Source organism: Rhinolophus ferrumequinum, chromosome 26 (genome assembly GCF_004115265.2).
Source record: "Rhinolophus ferrumequinum isolate MPI-CBG mRhiFer1 chromosome 26, mRhiFer1_v1.p, whole genome shotgun sequence".
In the NCBI taxonomy this organism is placed as follows: Eukaryota; Metazoa; Chordata; class Mammalia; order Chiroptera; family Rhinolophidae; genus Rhinolophus; species Rhinolophus ferrumequinum.
In genome coordinates this window covers 123,553-147,410 of record NC_046309.1, presented here as the reverse complement: position 1 = coordinate 147,410, position 23,858 = coordinate 123,553, and the positions used below count along the sequence as shown (strand labels likewise).

General features: G+C 51.3%; 2 protein-coding genes across 4 annotated transcripts in view; both read right to left on the bottom strand.

Annotated features, from left to right (window-relative positions):
- ESYT2 (extended synaptotagmin 2) overlaps positions 1-2,603 on the bottom strand; it is a 64,360-nt gene extending 61,757 nt beyond the window's left edge. The window contains exon 1 of one of the 2 annotated variants that reach the window (XM_033098663.1): positions 2,137-2,603. In XM_033098663.1, coding sequence (XP_032954554.1) covers positions 2,137-2,448 — 312 coding nt within the window. In that variant the 5' untranslated portion in view covers positions 2,449-2,603. The remainder of the gene's footprint in view (positions 1-2,136) is intronic. The other variant, XM_033098662.1, reaches the window with a different exon arrangement.
- Positions 2,604-5,683: 3,080 nt separating this feature from the next.
- Positions 5,684-23,858, bottom strand: part of DYNC2I1 (dynein 2 intermediate chain 1) — a 37,594-nt gene continuing 19,419 nt past the window's right edge. Inside the window, exons 12-25 of one of the 2 annotated variants that reach the window (XM_033098990.1) lie at positions 22,506-22,635; positions 20,913-21,024; positions 19,897-19,985; positions 18,590-18,719; positions 16,714-16,886; positions 16,213-16,375; positions 14,432-14,545; positions 14,272-14,333; positions 13,846-13,897; positions 12,517-12,577; positions 11,475-11,574; positions 11,175-11,306; positions 9,458-9,681; positions 5,684-6,531 (exon numbers count right to left, since the gene is read on the bottom strand). In XM_033098990.1, coding sequence (XP_032954881.1) covers positions 6,357-6,531; positions 9,458-9,681; positions 11,175-11,306; positions 11,475-11,574; positions 12,517-12,577; positions 13,846-13,897; positions 14,272-14,333; positions 14,432-14,545; positions 16,213-16,375; positions 16,714-16,886; positions 18,590-18,719; positions 19,897-19,985; positions 20,913-21,024; positions 22,506-22,635 — 1,717 coding nt within the window. In that variant the 3' untranslated portion in view covers positions 5,684-6,356. Of the gene's footprint in view, positions 6,532-9,457; positions 9,682-11,174; positions 11,357-11,474; positions 11,575-12,516; positions 12,578-13,845; positions 13,898-14,271; positions 14,334-14,431; positions 14,546-16,212; positions 16,376-16,713; positions 16,887-18,589; positions 18,720-19,896; positions 19,986-20,912; positions 21,025-22,505; positions 22,636-23,858 lie in introns of those variants that run through there. The other variant, XM_033098989.1, reaches the window with a different exon arrangement.

The following is a 23,858-nucleotide window of genomic DNA, read 5'->3' as shown; positions in this document are numbered from 1 at the left end:
CATATCCGGTGTAAATTTTTACTTTACTAAATAAAAAGAAGAAAAACTGTTAAGTGAACATATCCAAAAGTGGGGTTGGAAGTGAGCACCACATTAGTTCAAATTTTCCTATGCTTCCAGCCCTACTATGAATCATAGTTGTTAATGACACATTATGAAAATCTCTACAAATATATCTCCTTCAAAGCAAAATACCAGCCCAAAGTTGAGAACCCCAGAACCTAAGCATGTACTGTAAAAATCAAAAATCTACTAATACATAAATTTTAACTTATGCATGGCTTCTTCTATTGTTGATTTGTTACCTGACTATAGCAAAAAAATAGTGGGCACGCTTCTAGAAAGTGTAATTCTCGGGTTTTATTATGAAAATAATACATGGGTATTATAATTTAAAAGGTATTAAAAAAACGGTATGTCAACTATGATTAAAAATTTAAAAAATATATATATATAAAATCTCCCTCAAACCCCAGACTCCTAGCGCCTTTCTTGGATATGATCACTGTTAGTTTTGTGTGGATCCTTCCAGAAGTGTTTAGCAATGTGGGGCATGTTTAAGTATATATGTGTGTGATATGAGCACAAATACAAATTTGGAATAAACAAGTGAAAAAGCTTGGAGAAAATATAAATTCCTTATTCTATGACATGAACACCACGGTTCATCAGTTTAAGTCACACAGAGGAAAAACCCAGGAAAAGAATCTTTGACTAATCACCTTTTTATTCTATGCAAAAAATCTGTTGGGTCCTTCAGGATGGTAGCAACTGCATTTGTGCCTGTCACCAGGGTTTTCACAAGCAAACTGATACCAGCCAACAGCTGATAACCACCTCTGAAAGTCAGCACTGCCAGTTCCTGTGAAGTTCAGCCTGCTGCCGCCTGATGTTGATTCACCCATCGGTCTGCAGTGACGTGCTGGCACCCTTTTACCTGGTGCAGCACAGACACAAGATGCCACCTGAAAGTCCTCGGCTTCCCACGTGCTGCACCTAAGGTCTCGGCTTTGCCCACCTTGGCGACTCTGACTTCCTGTTTTCTACACGTCCCTCCTCTTTCCTGCGTCTACTTATTTGATTCTCCAAAATACTCCTGCACCACACGCCCAGCAGGTACTGGCGGTTTTCAGCTCCCAAGTACCTGCCTATGTCATCACACGCAGCAGCACCCGTCAAGTTCCGCCTGGCCGAGGGCACTTGCGTCACACACTCCATGCCTTACTTCCCGAGTGTCTTATGCTTGGAAACGGGGCTCATCTAAGAGAAACTGAGCCTTCCGAAACGCACCGGCTGGCCATTGTCACACGAAGTGGACACCAAGCCTAGCGTGAGCATCATTTAGCTTAAAATAGCGCTACTTCCTGTAGTCCGAAACTGACACCAACCCGTGGAGAATCTGGGAGCGAGGAGAAAAGCCTGAGATCGCCAAGTCCATTTGTTCCCTGCTGCATAAATAAATCACACAGAGAATTACCAGCGGTAGCAATACAACAATCGATAGCATGGCTCTTCCCATTAGCGCCACTCTTCTAAGCGCCCTGCCCCTCGGTTCGCCCTGCGTTCCGGTTCACCCACGTAACAGTGCTCAGTCTGACAACGTTACTTCCGAAGAGCTAAAAAAGACTGTCCATTATCTTAGTATCAGCAGCTCCTCGGGGAGACCTCACTGCTCTTCAGGTGTGCGCGGAACAACCGGCCAAGGACAGCCTTCTCAGGGACGGAGGACAAAGATGAACTCGTCCGCGCCCCGGCTGCCACTCCCGTTTCTCCCCGGGCGGTTTCTGGGCCCGCGGCGGTGCACACGCCGGGGGCTGCCCGGGGGCGTGTCCGCAGCAGGACACCCCACGCACCTCACCGCGCAGGTCTGCCCGGGACTGGGGGCGACACGAGGAAAGGCGCCTTTTGGACGGGGGTCTGCGGAGAGCCAGCGCGCGCTGGGACAGCGGGGGACAGGCACCGGGCGGGCGGGCCCGCGACGACCGAGGACACCCGACTCCGACAAGTGGGGGCGCGCCGACAGCGCCCAGGCCCGGCGGCGGTGGCAGTGACAGTGACAGCGGCGTCCAGCCGAGTGTGGGCCGGGAGGCAGGGACGCGGGGTGTGGTGGCGCCGGGCTCCGCGCCTCTCACTCACCCAGGCCGGCAGGTCGCAGGCGCGCACGCCAAGGCGCACGGCGCGCTCCTCGTCCTCCAGCAGCGCCAGCGCGCGGCACAGGCGGGTCGCCTTCAGGCCGCGGCTGCGCCGGCACCACACGAGCAGCGCGAGGGCCAGCAGCACCCAGCTGAAGCTCAGGCCCAGGTAGCCGAGCGCGTACACCGGCAGCAGCAGCGCGAAGCTGCGCGCCAGCTGCGCCAACAGCCCCGCCACGTCCACGCTCAGCGCCGCTCCGGCCGGCTCGGCCCGGGCAGCGCCGGCCTCGGGGCCCGGGGCCGGGGCGTCGCTCATCGCCAGCCGCCCAGCCGCGCCGCGAGTGCGTCCCGTTCCGGCCGCGGCGCCTCAGCCCGCGCGCCAGCGCCCCTCTGAGGGGACAGCGCCGTCGCTACAGCCCGCCCGCGCTTCCGCCCGCGGGCGGCGTGTGACGTCAGCGCGCAGGGCGGGCGGGCGGGGCGGGGCGGGGAAGCGGGAGGGCCGGGGAGCCGGGCGTGGCCTGGGCTCGGGGCGCGTACCACGCAGGGCAGGCGGGGCTGGCCTGCTGACGTCATCGCGGGGAAGGGGAGCACGGCGGAGCCCCTGGGGGAGTGGGCGGGGCCTGGGGGCGACGTCATCGCGCGGCGCGGCGCGGCTTCTGGCCGCCGGCCCACCAGGCCTGAGGCCCAGAAGCACGGGCTGTGCGGCGGCCGGCCTGGTGGCTCTCCCTGCGGAACGCCGCCAAGCGCAGGCACAGGTCCGTGACACGTCTGTGGGCCTAGGGAAGACGGGGGGATCCGGTCAGGATGGAGCGGGCTCCCGGGCCGGGCCGCTCGACTGGGTCGGGCTGCGCTGGCTCCATACTCCGGGACGTGGTTCCTGGACGACTCGTGTGGAGTAAGAAGTGCACGGTCCTGCGTGTTCCATACCCTTGCCGAGTTTTAGCATGTTACTGCTTAGTATACTTTCAAGATGTTAAACACACGCTCCTGAATGGTTCTGATACAGGTTTTGCACTCCAAATTCATCTTTTTGCAAATCAAATTCATCCTTTTGCGGATCAAATTTGTCCACAAAAATGTTTTTTTAATCTTTGTAATAAATTAAATCCAATGTTAATGTTAAAATTAAACATTTCATTGCATGTATTTAATAATAAACATAAACTATGTAACATCAGAAATGCTTATTTACTTATAGCTTCATTTATAAGTTACGTCGCTACTCGTGGTAATTTAATATATTCATAAAATAATTATAATGTGTAGGAGTAATTTTTGCAACGGGATTATTAAGAACATCTACTAACTGTTCATGATTTGATGGATCAGCCAAAATATTTCTTGTGCAGAACTTATTTTTTGAAAAATGAAGGCGCGATGGAAAGTGTGACCGTGCCAACGGTTAGAGGACGAAATGTTTCCCTAATTGCAGCAATAAATATTCAGGGAATGGTGTGGCATGAAGTAATTGCACATTCTACTTCAAATATTTTTTGCGAATTTCTTCAGAGATTATTACAGGAGGAAGTGTGGTTTGTTTTGGACAGTGTAAGCCTCCACAAAAGCCAGGAAGTACGTGATCTTGTTAGTCAGACGAGACACGCTTTATTATTTCTACCACCATACTCTCCAATGATGAACCCCACTGAAGAATTTTTTTCTGATGTTAAATAAGTATTTTATGTTTATTATTAAACGCATGTTTAATAGAATGTTTAATTTTAACAACATTGGATTTATTTTTATTACGAAGATTAAGAAAACACTTTTGTGGAAAACTTTGATCTGCAAAAGGGTGAATTTGATTTGCAAAAGGGTGATTTTGAAATGCAAAACCTGTATTGCTCCTTGCACGCGTGTCTGCTTTTGGAATTCTGGATGTGGGCTCTGCGAGAAGCCCGGGGAAGCCCAGTTTGCTGCCCCCGTGTGGTCACGTTCTCACATCGCACGTGCCGTGACCCGCGTGGCGCCCCCAGCTCTGAGCAGAGCCAACAAGCCATGAGGGTGGGCAGGCCATGGCCAGACGCACGCAGAGGGGCGCTCACGCCTCCCTTGGCCCAGCAGTGGGCTGGGGAGACCCCAGGGCCAGGAGACATGTGGACATGGGCAGGCGCTGGCTGCGAGGGTCAGGTGACCTGTGTGGGGGCCCACCTCTCCAGGCTTCTTTCCTGGACCTTCACCCTGTCTCCCCACAGAGGTGGGGGAAGGCAGCTCCTGTCACCCTCAGAACACTGGTAATGACCACACAGCTAGGAGGGAGGTTATAAAACCAGGGTCCCTGGTGGGGATGGGGTCAGGAAGAGGGCTGGGCTCAGGACATGGCTGTGAAAGGGGCAGGACCACCCCTGGGACACAGAGGCCAGGGCCTGCCTAGACAGAAGGTCTATCAGAACAGAAAGCCCACCCCCAACAGGCCAACAAACATCAGGTAAGGAGTCACCTGTCGGAGGCAGACCTCTTTGGGCGCTGAGCTGAGGATGGAGCAGACAGAAGAAAACCCTCTGACAAACAAGATGCACTCTGAACCACACGTCAGAGATAAGTCTGAAGAAACAGCAAGTTGCAGATTCGGCCCACCCTCATCAGATGGACTCCAGCCCCCACATGGAAGCCTCGCAGAAGGAAAGGCACCACCATTTCCAAAGCATGACGTGCAGCAAACGCATGTGCAGCCTGGGGACCCCTGCGTGGGGACAGTCTGCGGGAATCGTGAGCTAGAAGGGTGACTCGCGAAGGGAAAGCCAGAAAGTAGGAGCACAGACGGGCCTGTGTACGGAGTCCTCTTTCTGCTTCTGTCATCCTAACCTGTGGAAAATGTTGGATTTTTTTCCCCGTGTCCTTTTCCTTTCTGAAGACAGCCTGAAGGTGTCACCAACCCCAGAGAATAAAGTATCCACAGGGGTGTGAGGCGATGAGGGCTCACAAACGCTGTGGGCCTGGGGGTGAGGCGGGCAGGGATCCCTGGCCTGGCTGCCAGGGAAAGTGACAGGGAGAGAAGCCCGCTCAGGTGGCCACAAATCACAGGCACAGCTTCACATCTCACCTAGCACACGGCTGGGTATCAAAAAAAACAATGGGAATTTTAGCACAAAGAAAGTCATCGTCTCCAAGGCTTTAGGACGACATGCAGGCCCCTCGCCCTCACAGGATGCCCTCTTGTGACACCTTCCGGGCATGATTCAAAACGCTGGCCACCCTACATGCAAGTCACATGGGTTCCAATCTTTAATCAGAACCGAGAGAGACACACTTGTATTGCCACATGTACCATTAAAAGCAGTTCCTGACGATGTGTCACAAACTCGGGGCGTGACGCGGAGCCAGAGACTTGGTGTCATGCATGACACAGTGCCCTTGAACCCGTCTACCTCAATTCCAAGGACCTGAGCCCAAGCAAACTGCCTCCCGGTAACATGGAGTCAGCGAAGGAAAGAAGGAGCACCAGCCGGGTGCTGAGGGGAACGCCGGGGTCACACGGGGACAAACAGGCGGTCCGAAGAAAAAGAGGAAGATACAATGTTCAGTAAAGTGGAATCTGAACGGTAAAAACCTACAAACAATGTCCATCTTTATTCTAGGCCAGTTGTTAAGGAGGTCACAAGCGAGAAGAAAAGACACAGGGCGGATGTGCTCGTTCACTAACAGCAGGGCCCCCCAGACTTCCCGCTTTGATGTGACTGTCACGAGTATTAGGGAGACGCAGAGGAAACAGGAACAAGACCGTCATCCATTTAACACAGACCTGAGCCCTGCATATGTACCGAGCGCTGCAGCAGGTGTTCGGGGGTCAGTGACAAACAAGGGCAGAGAAAACCCTCTGCTCGGAAAAAAGTTGTGTGTGTGTCATCTTACGCACGGCTAAGACAGCTGTTCATTCAAGTACATCTTCATGGTGGACTGCTTAAAATCTAGAATAAATCTGACAATATTTTAAGGCTGTTCTAAAAATAAATAGAAATATTCTCAGAAAAGAGCATACTGGACAGAACTATATTTCCTCTGAAGCTCAGAATACACTAAAACTGTCTGCTGTTTCCCTTCAAAACTAGTGATTTATTTCTTGGGAATACTGGAGGGACACACTCATAAAATGAATCCTGTACAGAATGTGTCCTATATACACAAGTGTACACGCTCGCGAGGCAGAAAGCACGCGCTGTGTCATCAAGCCTCCTGCGTTTGGTCCTTCGCAGCCCGGCCGTCTCGACAGCACCCAGGCTCGCCCTAAACAGCTCCTTGCAGAAGCAGCTGCAGTCTCCTCTGCTCGTCAGCCACTGGGCTCACCCACTCCTTCTTCAAGAACTGGACGTCCACGCTGCCCGAGGCTCTGGCCAGCACCAGGGCCAGGAAGCCACTGCTGTTCTTCTCCGGTTCACCCACGACCGCCATGGCCACTAACCTGAAAGCAACAAGCACAGCTGTGTGATTGTGAGTCTCAGATTCTCTATCTAACAAGGGAGGTGTGAAAAGGAAGAGAAATTCTATAGATTTCAGTAACGGTCACAATGAAAGGTTAGCACACCAATAAACGCATAAAAATCTACGGAAATGGTTTTGAAAACTGATTTCTGAGTCGGCTGCTGGACTGACTGCCTGTGACTGTTGCTTGAGGACTGAGGTCAGGCACTGACACGCCTGTTGTCCAGCCACCCCATGCCCTGAGCTCCAGACCTGTCCGTCTGGGTTGCTCCTCCCATCAACGGCAACACCATCTGTCACCAATGCCCACAAGACACCTGGAGCCACCCCAACAGCCAGGACCCTGGTCTGTGTCATTTCACCGTCCCCTCCCCCTGACCCATCTCTAATCTCACTGCCCCTCTTCCCAGCTGACAGACCCAACACTCACCCCATGTCCTCAAGGCAGCAGGCGTCCCAGATGCCAGTTCCCACACCGGCACTTCTCTGGACACTGTCCACCCGTCTTCTTCCCCTGGTCACCTCCATTACCCTTTAAGACTTGGCTCAGTTCTGTCACCCCCATCACCTCCTCCGTCTCCCAACTACGCCTAATTCTGTCAGGGGCCCCGTGGCACCCAGGATCCCATTCTCACACTCATCCCAGCTTTAACCCCGCTGGGCCTCATACCTGCCTCTTCTCGACAGCACCCGGGCCGCCGGCACCTGCACCGCACAGGAGCCAGGATCTGGAGGGATCCAGACAGCAGCAGGACAGGAGAGTCCCAGCCAGGCCTGACTGCCTGCTGCTACTCCGTAAACTGGGCCCCACAACCTAAGCACCCGTGACGGGCCCTGGCCACAGCGCATTTCCGCGCCCGCACTTGCCATGCAGGGAGCTGACCGGGCCCCTCTGCGGCACTGCAGTCCACGCCATCGCTGCCTGGCTCTGAGAGCCACGACACTGTTCGGAGTGGGGGGCAGGTGACAGCTCAGCCCTCATAAGACCACAAACGAGCAAATCTTGAAAAATTACAAGTCTGGGTTTTCACTAACTGCTGACACTTTAACACTGACGTTCAGTTACTAGTGACACAGTGGGAGCGCAATGTCCTCAAACTCAGAAACAGCAATAATGGCGGCAGACAGGAAAGGTTTCCCGGCATGGGACACAAGGCGTGAGGAGAACACAGCCCATCACTAAACCATCTCGATTTGAAAACATTAAAGTAGACATAGAAACACCAGTCGGTATGATCGCTGCCCAGTTGAAAATGGGCTGGGATTGTGCACCGGACAGAGTCCCAGCAAAGAGGGCAGAAGAGGACACCACAGCCCGGGCTCCCAGGCACTGCCAGCACCCCCTCCTCGGCCCAGAGCAGCGCCTGCGGCCACGTGCCAACCACCCACCCTCTTCCAGGCCGCGGACAAGCGGGTCAGTTATCACTATCATTTCATCAACTCTGTAACTGCAGTCTTCTATCGAAAAGCCTGCCTTTTAAGCTCTGTTGGTGTCTTCTGCTTTTCTTTACAGCTAGGGAAAATTAAGTGAGCACTTTCTGTGATTACTTCTTAAACACTGCTGCTAGCCACCGAGACAGGAGGTACCCAGGGAGAATGTTCCAGACAACTTCAGAAGCCTCTTCTCTGCTTCCTCTGCCTGACAGCCTCCCTGCTCTGCGGGGCTTCAGCCCATCTGCCCTCCTGAGGTCTGGACACACTGACCGACCGGCACCGACCAGCACTGCCAGGCCTGCTGCTGCCCGCTTCTCCTGGCCCCAGGACTGGTGGGCCTGTCCCAAGGCCCCTGTTCCTAGTCTTTGCCCAAACGTCCCCTTCTCAGTCAGACTGTCCTTCCCTATTCACTTAAAGTCCTGGCCCCTCCCTGCTCATTTCTCCCCCTCACACACTGTGGGACCTGCGTGCCTTTGTTCTTTCATTATCCATCTTGCCCCACAAGGACGAGAGCCCACCGAATGGTTCACCTGGTGCCTGCAGCAGTTTGATGAACATTTACTTTTCTTATTAAATAACTGACAAGCTTTTTGGAATAAACTGCATGTATACTATGTGTTTATATGTGAATCACAGTCTGAATTTTGATGATTTTTTTAAATAATTTGAATAATACATATACTTAGTACTTGAACTACATAATTGCAATTCTTAATTTTTTTCAGGTCTTGTCAGTTTGTCCCTAACACTCTGCCAAACTATTTTCTGTTTTGGAACACTTTTACAGTCGGGTGGTCCATCGTCCTCCCCGGGTTATAAGCCTTCACAGTAGGAGTACTATCGAAATATAAAATATCAAGAAAAAAGATAGGCGAGTAGACAAAGTGGGGTCAAGAGAGAACCCTTCATAATGAAAGCTTTTATAAATATTTCAACTTCTAATTAGTAAAACAAGACAAGGAATTACTGAAAGCACGTCCTTGGTGAGCCCCGTCCCACATTCGCATGAATGGGTTCCAGAGGCATCCATGTGGAGACTACACGGCCGGTGTGACTGTGACACCACTCAGGGCACAGGGACACCACTGCAGTGACAGGATGTGACCTGCTGATTCCCATGTAACAACCGTTCCTAGAACGCAGGAGTGTGCTCTGTCACTCAGGTACACTCTGAACGTGTAACACTAGTAAACGAACATAACGAACAAGCTCACAGTTTCTTCTTTTATTTACAGAATGACGACAATGGAGAAACAGTACAGTATGAATTCTTTAATCTAGACGATTCCAAACTAAGTATGAAATAAAGACACTTTAAATTGGTTCTTAAAATATTACTTAAATTTAGAAATATAAAAATACTTAAATTTAAATAACTACAATCTAAGTGTAGCAAACTTATGTGTAAATTAAGTGAGAAAGACCATCAGTGACGCTTGTGTGAGAACTGCCCGTGACGACGCCTCACTCACCTGTCTGGAGAGACGAGCTGCTTGGCTACTGGACCCAGGTCGCTCTCCAGGAGGTCCCAAAGATACACACAGGAGGAGTCATCCTGGGCCAGGAACACGGCTGCTCTCGTTAGGGACCACTGCAGGCCTGTGACGGCGCGGCCCCCCGTGCTGTCACTCCACTGCATGACAGGGTGCTCGGACGTCAGCTGGTGTAGCCGGATGCTTCCATCAGAACAGCCGGCCTGGGGGGGGGGGAGAGAAGTGGGGAGACTGTTCATCCTGGTTCTTTTCTCTGTTTTACCCAATCTCAGCAGTCAGGGAAACTTTTCAGACCGCTAGCTTTCTTTAGTTTGTACAGGAAAACAAAATTGGGTTACTGTTTGTTTTGCAAACGTTAAATTATAACATTAAATCTGTCCTTCCAAAATGCAAAGATGAACACTCACCATGGAGACGGATACACTTTGCCCCCCTTCCCAAAACGGCTAGTAGTCAATGAATATGAAAATAGATGTTTTTAACAAAGTTCAATCTTGCTGATTAAAGCATAAGCCATTCAGACTGCCTCCATGGATATAAATAAGCCACCTTTAAAAACAATTACATATGGGGCTGGCACGGTGGCTCAGGCGGTTGGAGTTCTGTGCTCCTAACGCCGAAGGCTGCCGGTTCGATTCCCACATGGGCCAGTGCACATGGGCCGGTTGGTTGGAGCGTGGGCTCTCAACCACAGGGTTGCCGGTTCTACTCCTAGACTCCCACAAGGGATGGTGGGCTGTGCCTCCTGCAACTAACAAAGGCAATTGGATGAGCTGGGCTGTGCCCTCCACAGCTAAGGGTTGAGGGGACAGCAACTTGACTTGGAAAAAGTCCTGGAGGTACACACTGTTCCCCATTGAAGTCCTGTTCCCCTTCCCCAATAAAATCTTTTAAAAAAAACTAAACAATTACATATGTTTGCACCAATAACATACTCATATAACCCCTTGGGTTGAAGTTTCCATAAAACAAAGCTTGCTTAGGAAAAGACCAATTTTTAGCTTAGAGAAGCTTTTTTGTTTTACTCAATATAGTTAATCCTTCACATACTCAAAAAAAAGTAGAGGTCTCAGTCACCGTCACAAAAGGCTCTGTGTTTTGGTGGAGCCGGCTTCCCGCTGTAGGAGGGTACCCCAAATTACAGGTGTGGCCGTGGGCGCCCTCTAGTGGCGACACTGTGAGGCACAACCAGCGCGTCTGACTGCCCAGAACTTGGTTTCTAGCTTTTCTACCAGGAGCCAGGACAACTTGGAGAAATGGCTGCCTCCGGGCTTATTGTACCAAAGAGCAAGGAAGGGCAGACAGGCTGATGTCAGGAGGACACAGAAACCAGCACCCAACCAGTTCGGGTCGGACACCATTCCTACAGCTTCCTGTCATACAGTTACAGCACGCAAATCGACACAGAGGGACCACACGTGTGTGCCGTGTGGGCAGGAACCCTTGTGCTGTTCTTATAACTCTTCTGTGAGACTGAAACTAAGAATCAAAGGTTTTAGGAAGATCTACTCAGCAGCTACGTGGGATGAGCTGCACAGGTAGGGCCTTGAGAAAGCCAAGGAGTGACTTGTGCCGAGACGTCTGCACGCGAGCCCACTGGTGCACCGGCCATAAGCAACCCAAAGAATTCCAGCAGATCACGACAAGCGCTTTGCTGCCCAAACAGAGCTGGGGCTTTAAAAACAGACTTTCTTACCAAGAATACTGGTTCTCCAAACGGTGAGAAATCAATCACATTCACTTTCACAGGGCACACGCCACGGTGCCGGGGTTTGAACAGTCTGGGTGACGCTCTCCAGTCCTGCCTGGTGCCATGGCTTATCAGACCCTAGTAACCCAACAAGAGGGCCAGGGACAGGGCTGCATAAAGCTGCTAGTCTTGAAACAATTTAAACAATGGTATAATAAAAGCAAACAGTAACAGTCTTTAATGAGGATATTTATCAAGCAACTCTAGGAAAGAAGAACGAGTTATGGAATGAGGTTTAACGATTACCATGTCGGTGCCAACAATGAAGTGATTAGGATCTGAAGGCAGAAACTTGACATTCAGTGTTTGTGTGGACCCCCAAAATTTGTAACCTTTATGGGAAAGGCTGGAAAAAAACAACAAAATGAACAGACGGTCGTTTGAAAACCACAAGGAAGCGATGGTACCGCGCTGGCCACTCCCCCCATCATCCCTATGCAACAGGCCACTGTTCTTTTCCCGATTCTGAAATCTGCTTCCCACTTGTCTGCTACTGTCACCACAAAAGCCTCGTCCCACTAAGCTCCATTCCTCTGACACACAGGAGGCCAACCTGCAATAACTACTGTGTTTACTTGTCTGCGTCCCTACAGGAGATCTGGGGGTCTCACTAGCCCAGGGACCACCCACTGGTTGGCTGTTAATGTATTAGATGACTTCTTAAACAAGCTGATTCTTTGTTAATCGTACTTAAATCAACTAAAGGTGATTTACAGTCTGTACGAGCACATTAGCACAACACACAAGTATTCTGACTGAGGAGGAGTCAGGCTAATAATAAAAATTTTCAAGGGTAAATTCCATGCTGATAGTTAGCGACTGACTGAAGTAGGGGACAAGAACAGATTTCTTCCAGAAATAAATTCACATGGAACATGTAAATACCACAAACGATACTGGTATGTTTAATAAGAATTCTTATGTTATATTAAGTTGTATCAGTAAAAGCAGAAATCTAAACTTCTGAATTAAACTTTCATGTCAATGTTTCTCATTCCTGAAATTCATCTAATTATGTTTAACTTCAGGGTTGTATCAATAGTGGATGAAAAATAGTGAAATGGTACCAATTTATAAGATGGAAAAAATGTTAGTTCCACACTCAGCAACTGTATTTTCACACTAACTCGTTAATTATAAACTATTTAACAAGAACACAATGCAGGATCTTCACTGCCACCCTCCCCCAGGCTCCCGCTTACCACGCACGCATGCAACTACCCAAGGCCACCCCTCCTGTGGGGGACGGGCCTGTGATGGGGGATTGAGCTCAGAGCAAGGGTCATACCTGTCACTCAGCAGGACCACAGCGCTGTGCACCAGCTTTATCCGCCCTCCAGGTATCAACCCTACAAGCGGAGAACTGAGAATCAGTGCGTCTCTTCATGCAAGTTCATCCTAAGCCCAACTCCAGGCCTGGGGTCATCTTTCATTGCTTAAGTGTCTGTGTTAGGAGGTAGGATCGGAACCAGGTGGGTCTGAGCAGGCCTCCTGACGCTGGGAGGGCTCCTGAAAACGCCCTGGGGGAGCCATGCAGCTCCGAGCCTTGTGGAGTCAGGATCCAGGAGTCCTCACAGGATTAGATGTGGTAAAATAAGGGCAGCACACTAAGCAAAGAATATCCGCATTGAACACACCTCAGATCCCAACACAAGTGCAGGTGATGGGACAGCCCTTCCCAACCACGACACCCGCCCTGCGCCTGCCACTGTGGGGACTCAGCTCTACCCTCCTCCCGGCCACTCCCCTCGCCCCCAAGCGCCCATGGCCACAAGTCTGACCCCTCTGCCATCTGCTCCCTTTGTCTACTCCCAATACCAACCTCCTTTTCAGTAATGACTGTGAAGGGGACCCTAGAAATGTATGCATACTGAAACCCAGACTGGGGGCAAGGGACTGCCTTGAAGAGGGTGTACTAAGGTCACCTTGCAGTAGAAAGGGTGACTGCAATGACATAGCACGGGGCTCTTTCTACAGTCCTGATGCCCGTCACTGGACACTCTGATGCAACAATGTTCAGTGTTGCCGTTCACAGACTGGAAAGTGCCCCCGACTTCCTGGCATGCTGCTCCCCTGGACGGCCCAGATGTCACCTCCCCTGGGAAGGCGCCGCTGACCTGGGCCCGCAGCCCTTGACAAGCACCCCTCCCAGCCTAGCGATGACATGTCCCCTGAACCCACACTCCCGGGGCAGTGCCAGTCCTGTCACCCTGTTTGCTGCCACCCAGGATGGACCCAGCTTGCTCAGAGAACACTTCAGCAGTGACTAAAGGAAAGATGGCTGATTATTTCCCAGCATGGGCTGAGTTCTGTGACCGGCCACTAATCTAACACACATAGGACAGAGCTTGGAACCACCCCGACGCCCCTAACTTACAACGGAGGGAACAGAGTGACACACAGGCATAAACACAATTTTTAACCTTGCTGAAATGAAAACACTCAGCCAGAATGTCACTCAGTCACTCTACCTGAGGTGCTTGTGAGATGGTGGACAAGGTTATAAAGATGCAACTTTACACTCGTTTTTCAGTAGCTAGTTGCCTATTGTTCAAAGCAGTTATTGGTATCTTTAGCAGACACTGACTAAAATTAGGTTTTTTAATTTAATAGTTACCTAAATCACTTATTGAACCTGCAATATCTGCCTTTGGTAATTCCACAACCACCTAAAAACAGAATGTTGAAAATGAGTGTTAATACATCGTACAATGATGAAACAATCTAAGCAAAGCATCATACTAATGAAGACAGTATGCTGTGTTAGGTGTAGAAATATGATTGCTCCAGAAGAAAGAATGAGCACTACCTCAGAACGAGCATTTTAAATGTCACAAACCCCTTCCTGTGACCTCTGACCATTTCTGTCCCCTCAGTGGCCGGCCAATGGACAAAGCCTCAGCGCAGCACCTGCAGCGAGTTCTGACCCGGTTCACTCCCAGCCCTCCAGGACCCTGCAGGAGGCCTCTGCCCTCATGCTCCCAGCTCCCTGGACACTGGCAGGTCACAGGGTCAGTGCATACAGATGGTGCATCCCACTCACCCACATGTTGAGGACCCCGCCGTCATCCAAGGAAGCAACGTGGAATGACAGACCTGACATTTCTAATGAGAACAGACAGAGAGACCAAGGGGCTGGTGAACAAGGAAAGCGCATTTCCTATCTTGAAGTAAGGACCGTACAGAAGTGAAGGACCACGTACCTTCTTGAGAAGAAAAGGGTGAAAATACAAAACTCTGTTTTTTGTAGACAGACACTGAGACAGGTTCTACTGCTTGCAGAGGGCTGCGGTGGTTTACAGACGTAAGGATGCCATCTAGGGTGAAAGGCACACAGCCGTGCGTAAGTTAAGCAGTAAGTCACGGAAACACAATCAATATTAGCCTGCTCCTGGGACACGTGCTCCCCAAAGCCACCAGACCAACACGAATCGCCTTCAGTGTTGCCATTAAAGAGACCCAGTGACAAGAGCGATGGCAGCCATTGCAATGAGCTGCCACATGTGTCGCGTCTACAGGTACGGACGGCGGGGGGGGGGTTAAGATCCTCCCTGGCGAGAGGGGGCTGCGAACACGGGCTGGGAACCACAGGGAGGATCCAACTCCCAAGGCAGGACCCTGGGCCCCTCAGCAGCCCGAGCCGATGGGGCTGGAATGGGAAGCAGGACAGAGGGGACAACGGGGGAGGGAGGAGGGCCTCAGACAGCAGCGCGGGGTTGACAGTGCAGGCAGACGCACAGCCCTGCCACCCATGGGAGACCCAACACTCCGCAACCCAGTGCAACAAAGCCCCTCTGACCACAGTATCCGTTATTAAATGTCCAGGAGTAGAAACAAGGAGACAAACTCCACATGAAACGCCTGTAAGAAGAAATCGGGAAATGCAAACCCAAGCGTCTCAGCCGATGAAAATTCTCCTCTAAAAACACATGGAATAGAAGACAAACTTCCAACCTTATCACCTCGAAAAGTATTTGCATGTGTAAAGCAAACAAACACACAGCAACACGTGGAATCAGAAACCCAGAACAGAAACAGATTTAAAAAGCAGACAGGAACCAGGTGAGAGTTGGTTTGAACTCAGGAAAGAACCTGAAGAAAAGATAAAAGCATCTCAGAGATGAAGACTAAGTGACAGCTCCCACCCGATGAGCCTGGGCTGACGCTGTGGCCTGGGTGTGGGCGTGGGGTCTGCAGACAAGCCCCCCCGGTCCTCTCTCCCGGGCAGCCCACTGAAACTTTGCAGGTGTAGATGGCCAAAGAAAAGTCTACAAGTATGTTAATGGAGTCATTTATTCATATTTCTAGTTTCAAAACTTGAGAGTTTTAGTGTGTCAAACACAGTGGTGAATTCAAAGGTTAATGAGTAAAATGAGTAGCAATTAAAAAATGCACATTTTTAAACAATAGCTTCAAACCCATGAGGTACGTGCCAATTCAACATTCTCAAAAGCACAATATTGCCCCCAAAGGGCCAACTGGTTGTTGGAGACAAAAAAAAAAACCTTCCTCTTTTTATGTACACAGCACACATTGCACACAAACAGATACACAGTATGTGTGGCATTAAAATTTCAAGGAGGAGTGATTAGGAAAACAAAGTCTAAGAGAATGAGAAGACAAGCCACAGACTGGGAAAAAATGTCTGTAAAGACTTCAATCCAAGACTGGTTTCTAGAACATACAAAAGACTCTTAAAACCCAACAAGAGCTGCACATCCTGTGTCATCAGCAGGACGCAGGTCAGCACCGCAGTGACATAGGGCCACACGCCTGTCAGAACAGGGACACTGCAACCTGCTGGTCGCCAGCTCCACGTCACCCGGCCGGGTTTTAGTTTCTGTTTGTCAAACACCTCTTTTGCCCATAGGTCACATCCCACCCCTTGTAGCCAGAACAATGAATGCCAAGAAACGCCAGACTTCTCGAACCCGGAACCTGTCGGGCTGATGTCGAAGACGCCTGAGGCAGGGGTGTCACTGACCTGTGGAAAACGTGGCCGTCCGGAACGTCCAGCTGCAATCACTCAGCTTCACGTAGCGATGCATCCGAGAGTCCTCTCTCAGGTCCCACACAACCACCGAGCCATGTGCGGTTCCCGCAAACAGCAGGAAGGCCTTGACGGGGCTCAGGCAGCAGCACGTGACCTAGAGACACACAGAAAGCTCTGCTCTCCCACGCATCAACCAGGGGCCAGGAAACGTGTGGCACTACAGACTGAAACTCTCAAGCATGTTAAGAAACCTCTAAAACATCCATGAGCCAAGCAGTGGAGGCAGAAAGTAACTCCTGGGACCGCAGAGCTGTGCCCAGGGTGGCAATATTTTCATTAAGCCTGTGGCCACTTCCCCGTGGCGCTCAGAGGCTCCTCACACCTGCATGGGCAGAGCTGAAGGCGGCCGGGAAGGCAGAGAAGCGACCTCGCACGTTCCCATCCCCGACACCGCGCCCGTGTCTCGGAAAGCCCACGGCGCCCGCGCTGTACCTCTGACTCACAGACCAGGACCTTCTGCGGCCCGCAGCGCTGCCAGATGTCCCACACACACAGCACGTAGCTGCCGTCCAGCGGGGAGGCACGTGCCTCAGCCAGCCGGCCGTGCACGGACACCACTGTCTGTCTCTGAGCCGGAGAGGCGTGCAAGAAGGACACTTTTCGATCTAGGGACAAAAAGGAAAACATTTCTGCATTTCAGTGATCCACCAGAACCCATGTTAAGTGAACACACTTCAGAATGCCCAAATTCCAGCTTAATGAAGAAACGAACATGTGCCTTTCAAAGCCGCACAAGCCTGAAGCCGGGGTGTGATGAGTGGCCAGGGCGCTTCTGGACAACTGTCCAAAGCAGCCTCACGCTGTGGCTGAGAAACACCGCTTCCCACTCAGCAAGTACAGTGAGAGGGGAGCGCTTCTTCCGTTGTCCACGAGCTCCCCACTACCAGGTTGCCCAGCATGGCAGGAGCCAAGCCACCCAGGGGGCCCGTGGGCACCCCTCCATCAGGGATGGTGGTCACCTGCCATGACACTTCCTTTCCCTGACCCACTTTATTTTTCTCCTTAGAACACGCCCCTTCCAACAGCCTATACATTTCCCTTGTTAGCCAGTCGGTAGTCTGTCTGCCCCAGCAGGATGTCTGTCTGTCCACACTCGCTGAGCATTTGTCAACAACGGATGAGCAGGACCGTGCAGGCTGCATCCCTCTGCTGCACGGTCAGTGGTGACAGTGCAGACGTCTGTATTGGGACCAAGGCCCCAGTGCCCAAGGTGGGTGAACGACCCACTCTGTCACACACCTGTCACCCCAATCTCCTATCCTCCTGTCACCTCACAATTATTTCACTAAAACACAACAGCAAACAAACAAGGAAAACGTCCCTCTGTTCACGAGTGGAAGTCACTCCCCTGACAGAAAGGGCCTGTCCTGGAGGGACAAACATGCACCACTGTCCCTCATGAGGGCTCTAGCAGCATGTGTCACCCGCACAGGTGCTGTCAGGCCCGCTGGGCACCTCCCACAGCAGCTCCAGAAAAGATGGCAGTGGGCACGTGCACATCGCATCCTGAGCACCACAGACACAATGCTTTTCCAACAGGGTAATTCATATTTTAAATACAAAAACACTCCCCCCAAACATGAGTTTTTAAAACTAATAATGCTGTTTTCGTTATTTGCATTTATTTCATAAATGCAGAGGAACATGTATGAGTGTAAATTTCCAGACAGCAGCTAGGACAGAGGAAACATCTAGAACAAGGGGCACCACGGGCCTGGGAGCAGCAGGCGAAGTGGGCACCAGTGTTACCACGTTCCCTTTCCCCCTGCACACAGCCAGGGGCCAGCAAAGTGGTGACCAGCTAAGAAGCTGGAGCTCGGTCGTGCAGAGCTTGCTTAAACAGACCGAAACGGCTGGACGTGCCTACATGTCCTGTCTGACCAGGGCCTCGTGCACTGAGAACCTGTTCTGAGAGCTCAGATGGAGTTACAGCTGGAGCCCAAGGACCCACAAGAGGCGCTGAGCCTGCTGCCCGCCCCCACAGCAGGCCCTGAGCACGCCGGGGGCAACCAGCTCCTCTCCTCCAGGAAACCCAGGGATACTGGGAAGTGAACAGGAAAAGAAACCGCCTTAGAACAGACACGCAGCCCCTTTCACTTAGGGCTGTCACTCATTCCCACCCTGCAGAGCCCCCTTCGGGCCGTGGCCGAGCACTCGTCAGGGCTCAATGCCCCACTCACGGCAGGCTGACCACATGTCAGAGCTCTGCTCACGCGCACTAAGCCCATGACTCACCCAGGATGGGAGGAAAGGGCATGGTTTCTACACAGAGGTTTACTGAGCATTAACAGACGGGGCGACCGCTTACGCTGCAGGAACGGCAGGCAGGTGTCGAGCTGGGCGGCGCTGTCGCTGAAGGGCAGGGTGCCACCCCGTGCCCCGGGGCTGCAGCCGGGTGCCGCTACCATACGGTCCTCTTCCAGCAAGACTGTAACCACCTGTCAAAGACAGCAAGCCGTCAGCCAACACTCAGTCAGTACTGGATGTCTCCCTTTTACAAGAAACAGACACACGCTGCTGCCCATTCACTGTACCCATGCTAAGCTTAAGGTAACTGCCTAACTCTGAGATGCCATAAAAAGTAACAGAGTGGAATTATACTGTTCCGTCTGCACAGCAGAAACTAGCAGGTGAACCTGCATTAGCCAAGTGCCTCAGGAGCCAGGAGGACCAGCCATATCGTTTTTCTGGTAAAGACTGTGCTAAAATAACAGGCGGACCATGCAACTTTTCTTGACTAAACAAGGGTGTAAAGCAGCTTCATCCACACACGACCACCGCGTGACGGCGAGGACCCAGGATGGGCAGCAGAGCACTGCCACTGCTCTGATGGCCGTGGTCAGGGTGACGGCCGAGGGGACACAGACTCAGGAGAAACAACCAGTGTGGCACTAACGCACGGCTGAGGAGGTTGGTGGAGGAAACGGGGACAGCTGGGAGGCCAGGGTCGCACGGTCCTCACTTCCTTCCTCCTGTAGCCACCTTCCCTGTTCAACACCTGCATCCACCTGCCCCCTCCTCTGAGGTCCCCAGGAGCTCACACTGAAAGAGCAGCTCATTAGTGTACACTGTGTGAGCACGAGTGTGACAGAGGCGTGGGCAGGAAGTGCCGCCCGCCCAGAGCACACTGGCCACACGGCTGCTACGTCACATGCAGACTGCTTCTGTGCAAACCTGTGAGGCGGCCGGGGACCGAGCCAGCTCTGGACTGGCTGTCAGACATGCCACTAATGTCCATCCTTCCCCTGGAGTCGATGGGAGCATCCAGGAGGGAATGGTAAGGTCACTGTCACTTGTGTCACAAGAATCGAGGGGGCAGGTGGTGGGTGAGGGAGGCTCAGATGAGACAGCTTGACCTGCTGAAGTACCTGAGGTTCTCCACACCGTTCCCTTTATCTCTGCGTGTATTCTGAAAATTTCCAGGAGCAGTTTAAAAAATCATGAGCTTATTAGTTTCAAATACCCTCGATGTATGCTTGCCTTGCCGTGCCTACTTAACATGTCAGTGTTTTAGTCTACGTGTACTTCAGAATGTAAGCAACTCATACTAAGATGCAGAGTCCGAGGCACAGTGGCAGGGCTTGGGCCACGTGACAGGTCTCACCAAGCACGCACCTGGCAGGCCGCCTGGAGAAAGCTGGACAGTCTCAGCGTGTCGACCTTCGGTGGACCCACCGCATCAGTCAGGTCTCTGCTCTCGCTCCCTAAAAAGACGACGTCAGTGAAAACCAACCAAGGTGACTAACACAGTCACGCATCACACACCCTGGAGCTCAGAGGCCCTACCTACAATGAACAGGAGGAACTCCAAAGGAGCATCAGAAATTCCACGTTTTAGTCTCTGGATCTCCTACTGACTATTTTAGGAACTGCACCTGACAGAAGGCGCCTAGACGGGGCAGGGAGCAGATGTCATTACCACAGCGCCGGGCACTGGACTCACACAGCCTCACTGACCTATGACACCCCAACAAATTTATTTAAAAAACAACTGCATCTTGTTTTATATGAAGTCTGCGAACAGAGCCAGCCCTACTTACAGGCATCAAGGAAAATGGTTAAAGGCATCGATTGAATTATCAAGTGTCACATTTCGGTATATGATTTCTTAGGGTGAGGCTTTCCCGAGCAGAGATAACGCCTCAGAATGACAACAAGCGGGAACGTGGCACATGGCACACAGGACCTGAAGAGAACCCAGTGCGTGCAGGACACGACTCTGGAACCTTCCATCTACATCAATGCACCGTGTCTGCAGACTGCACTTAATGCACGGAAGCCTCTACTACTGAGAACAGACTCTGCCCCAGTTAAAAGCAGAGAGCGTTCCAGAAGCCCCTCTGGAAACTGCTTGCTTGGAATGCAGACTCTTTTGTTCTGTTGAGAAATAAAAGTGTGATACACCTGGGCCAGAGCCCAGGCCTGGCCTCCAGCTCACTGCTCACGCTACTGGTCCGCAAAGCTAGTTTGTTCCCATAAAGAACACTGGGTATTTCCACAGTCACATGCTCACAAGCTCCCTCAAGAGAAAGATGTAAGAAGAAAGAACAAGACATGTCATCGTGAACACAACACCGAAAATAATGTAAAGACATTGAATTTTCAAAGGTCAGGGGCAAAAGGCTGTTTACCGCCAGATACAGCCGTGCCTTCTCCTGGGTGCTGGGTCCACGCGTCCCTGGTGTCGACCGCCTCAGTCTGAATATCTCGCTCAACATTATCTTCATTACACTGAACATACGCCTAAAAACAGAGGTGTGCTGTAGTCAGCACTGGTCTTGGCCTCACAGCCATGTCTCAGTACTGACTCAACACACAAGCAAAATGTTTGCAGTTACTAACGCAGTCTGCGTGGTTTGTCAAAACACGGACCACGGCATAAGTAACAATCATGCAAAGACTGTGTGTCTTAAACATTTGCTATACATAGGCCCACTTTTCAAAAGTGTCTTCAAAAAGTCACATCAAACAATTTAGCTTTGGTTTGAAAATATTACTGCCTTGCCCACTGATACCCTCTTTTTTCAGAACAGACCGGCTTTGCAAAATCAAAGGCACTTTTTTTATTTTAAAAAGGTACTTGCTTCAGTACCTTCAAGACACTTTTGGTACTGACAGTTCAGAGATAAGGAAAACAAGCAGAGAAATTAGATCATCTGCTCGAGGTCAGGGTGAGTCAGCCCCAAAGACGGGATGAGCCCGTCAGCTTCCTGAGCTCTGCCCTGTGGCACTCTTCCTACTGAAAGAGCGTTACTGACTGGATGCCTCCACAGGCCTGTCGACCGGTGCCACTCACAGAGACATAAGGAAAATGTGAGAGGTGATCTCTCACTTCAAACTTCGGGAAGTGGGACTACCACAAAATTAATGGCAAGAAACACTCCCAGGGATGTACAAAAATGTGTGGGATGGGTTGTGGCAACTTAGGAATAAGAGGGGATTCGGTGTAAGTTGTTATGGAAGGGTCCACCTTGAGAACAGGCCATGGACATGAGGCACACACAGCAGGTGACGGGAGGGCCTGGCGAGGTGACAGAAAATAGACAGGCAGGTGACGGGAGGGCCCGGCGAGGGGACAGAGAATAGACAGGCAGGTGACGGAAGGGCCCGGCGAGGGGACAGACAATAGACAGGAAGGTGACGGGAGGGCCCGGCGAGGGGACAGAGAATAGACAGGCAGGTGACGGGAGGGCCCGGCGAGGGGACAGAGAATAGACAGGCAGGTGACGGGAGGGCCCGGCGAGGGGACAGAGAATAGACAGGCAGGTGACGGAAGGGCCCGGCGAGGGGCCACTGAGTGGCCGGGCACACTGAGAGTGGTGAGGCAGCAGTGGCACAATGGGACAGACACAATGGGTGCTGAGGCCAGTCAGACATGGGCAGCTGGGGAAGCGCTGTCTGCACAGTACTTGGGAGACCCTTGCATTGTAGGATTTCACACAAGTAGGGCAGCCACACGCTCACCAGGAACTCCAGCAGGGGACCCAAAGGTGACATTCTGCTCCCCATAAAGCTGTGCTCACAGCGTGGGGGCGGGCCCCGTGGACGTCTGCAAACCCTTCTAGGGTGATGAGCACCCCATGATGAAGGGTCCCCTCTTCCTCAAGTCCATGTTCTTCCCATGCCAGTCCCAAACCCCAAGATTCCTGAACAAGTACACACGGCACAGCTTTACCTGATTGGACTGCACCTGCGTGCTGTCTGAGTTAACACCTCTTACCAACCTGCTTGGTATTTTTTTTCCCGAAGTTTCTGATATACATGTCATATTCATTTACTGGTGGCAGATCCAAGAGAGAGAATGTGCATGAAAAATCCAAGTCGATAAGCCGAAGCAGTTTTGTACTGCGCATCCTTTCAGATAGATGGGAAACAAGACAAAAATGAAATTGAATAATATACGAAGGGAAGTACAGGCGAGTATAAGGAACCCTACGGTTCCTTCAAGTTAGTTTGACAGATTTCATCGAGATCGAGAAACCCCAGGGTTCCTGAAGATTTCTCGTGCCTCCTCCTCCTCTTTTCCCGGCTGGGACTCTCTCACACACGTTACCTTACTTTCACTGTCTCATCTTCTCTGACAGTGTTTTCTGTATATTTCCATCCTTCTGTATCTCTGTGCTTTGATCTCAACACTTCCCACTGTCCTCTCTTCTGGCTCACTAACCTTGTCATTTCCAGGATTTGCTGCTAAACTCATCACCGAATTCTTCATTTTAGTTGTTTTTTTCAATTTTTTTCTTTTGGTGTGTGTGTGTGTGGGGGGGGGTCTGTCTAGAATTTCCTTGATCCTCTCCTAGATTTCAATGTTCTGCTAAAATTAACCATTTTTCATCTGTTGTCTTCAATGTATTACTCACAGCAATTGTAGCATCTGTATCTGATAACTGCACTGCCTGGGTCACATATGGGTCTATCACTACTCTTTTTCTCCTTAGTTTTTGGTTATTTCATCCTAACTCTTGGTATGCCTAGTAATTCACTGAAAGTCAGGCACTGTACAGAAAAACTATAGAAACTCTGGATATTGTCATTTTCCTCCCAAAATTACTGAATTTTCTTCTGGCCGTTGGAGTACAGGCAGGGCCTGGGGACGTCAGCAGGGCTAGGTCCGTTTCCCAGAGCCCAGGCCCTCGGGGTGTCAGCTACAGCCTGGGCTCACAGACAGGGGGCGCTCTCCTTCAGGGAGGCTGCCACACGTCCTGGCACCGCTCTAACTCCTGCCCTGAGAGAGAGCAGCAAGCTCCTGGGTGGAGAAGCAGCAGGAAAAGAGGGGTCCCGGGACGTGTCCCGTCTCTCCAGCACCTAGGCCTTCGGGTCCCGCCGTCTTGGTCGTCCCCAGTGTATGCAATCATCTATTTCTGTTTATTTTAATCCAGCTCACACAGCTGTTTTTAGCAGGAGTGTTTCTCTGATACAACCTACTCCTTCCCAGAAAGAAGCAGAAGTCCCCTTTCGCATGACATGCTTTGTTCATCACTGGAACATTTTTCACATTATATAATCCTTAACAGTTACTACTGGTTAGTAGATATATTTGCTATATGATAGAAAACTGCCTTGGGAAAGGTTGAGCT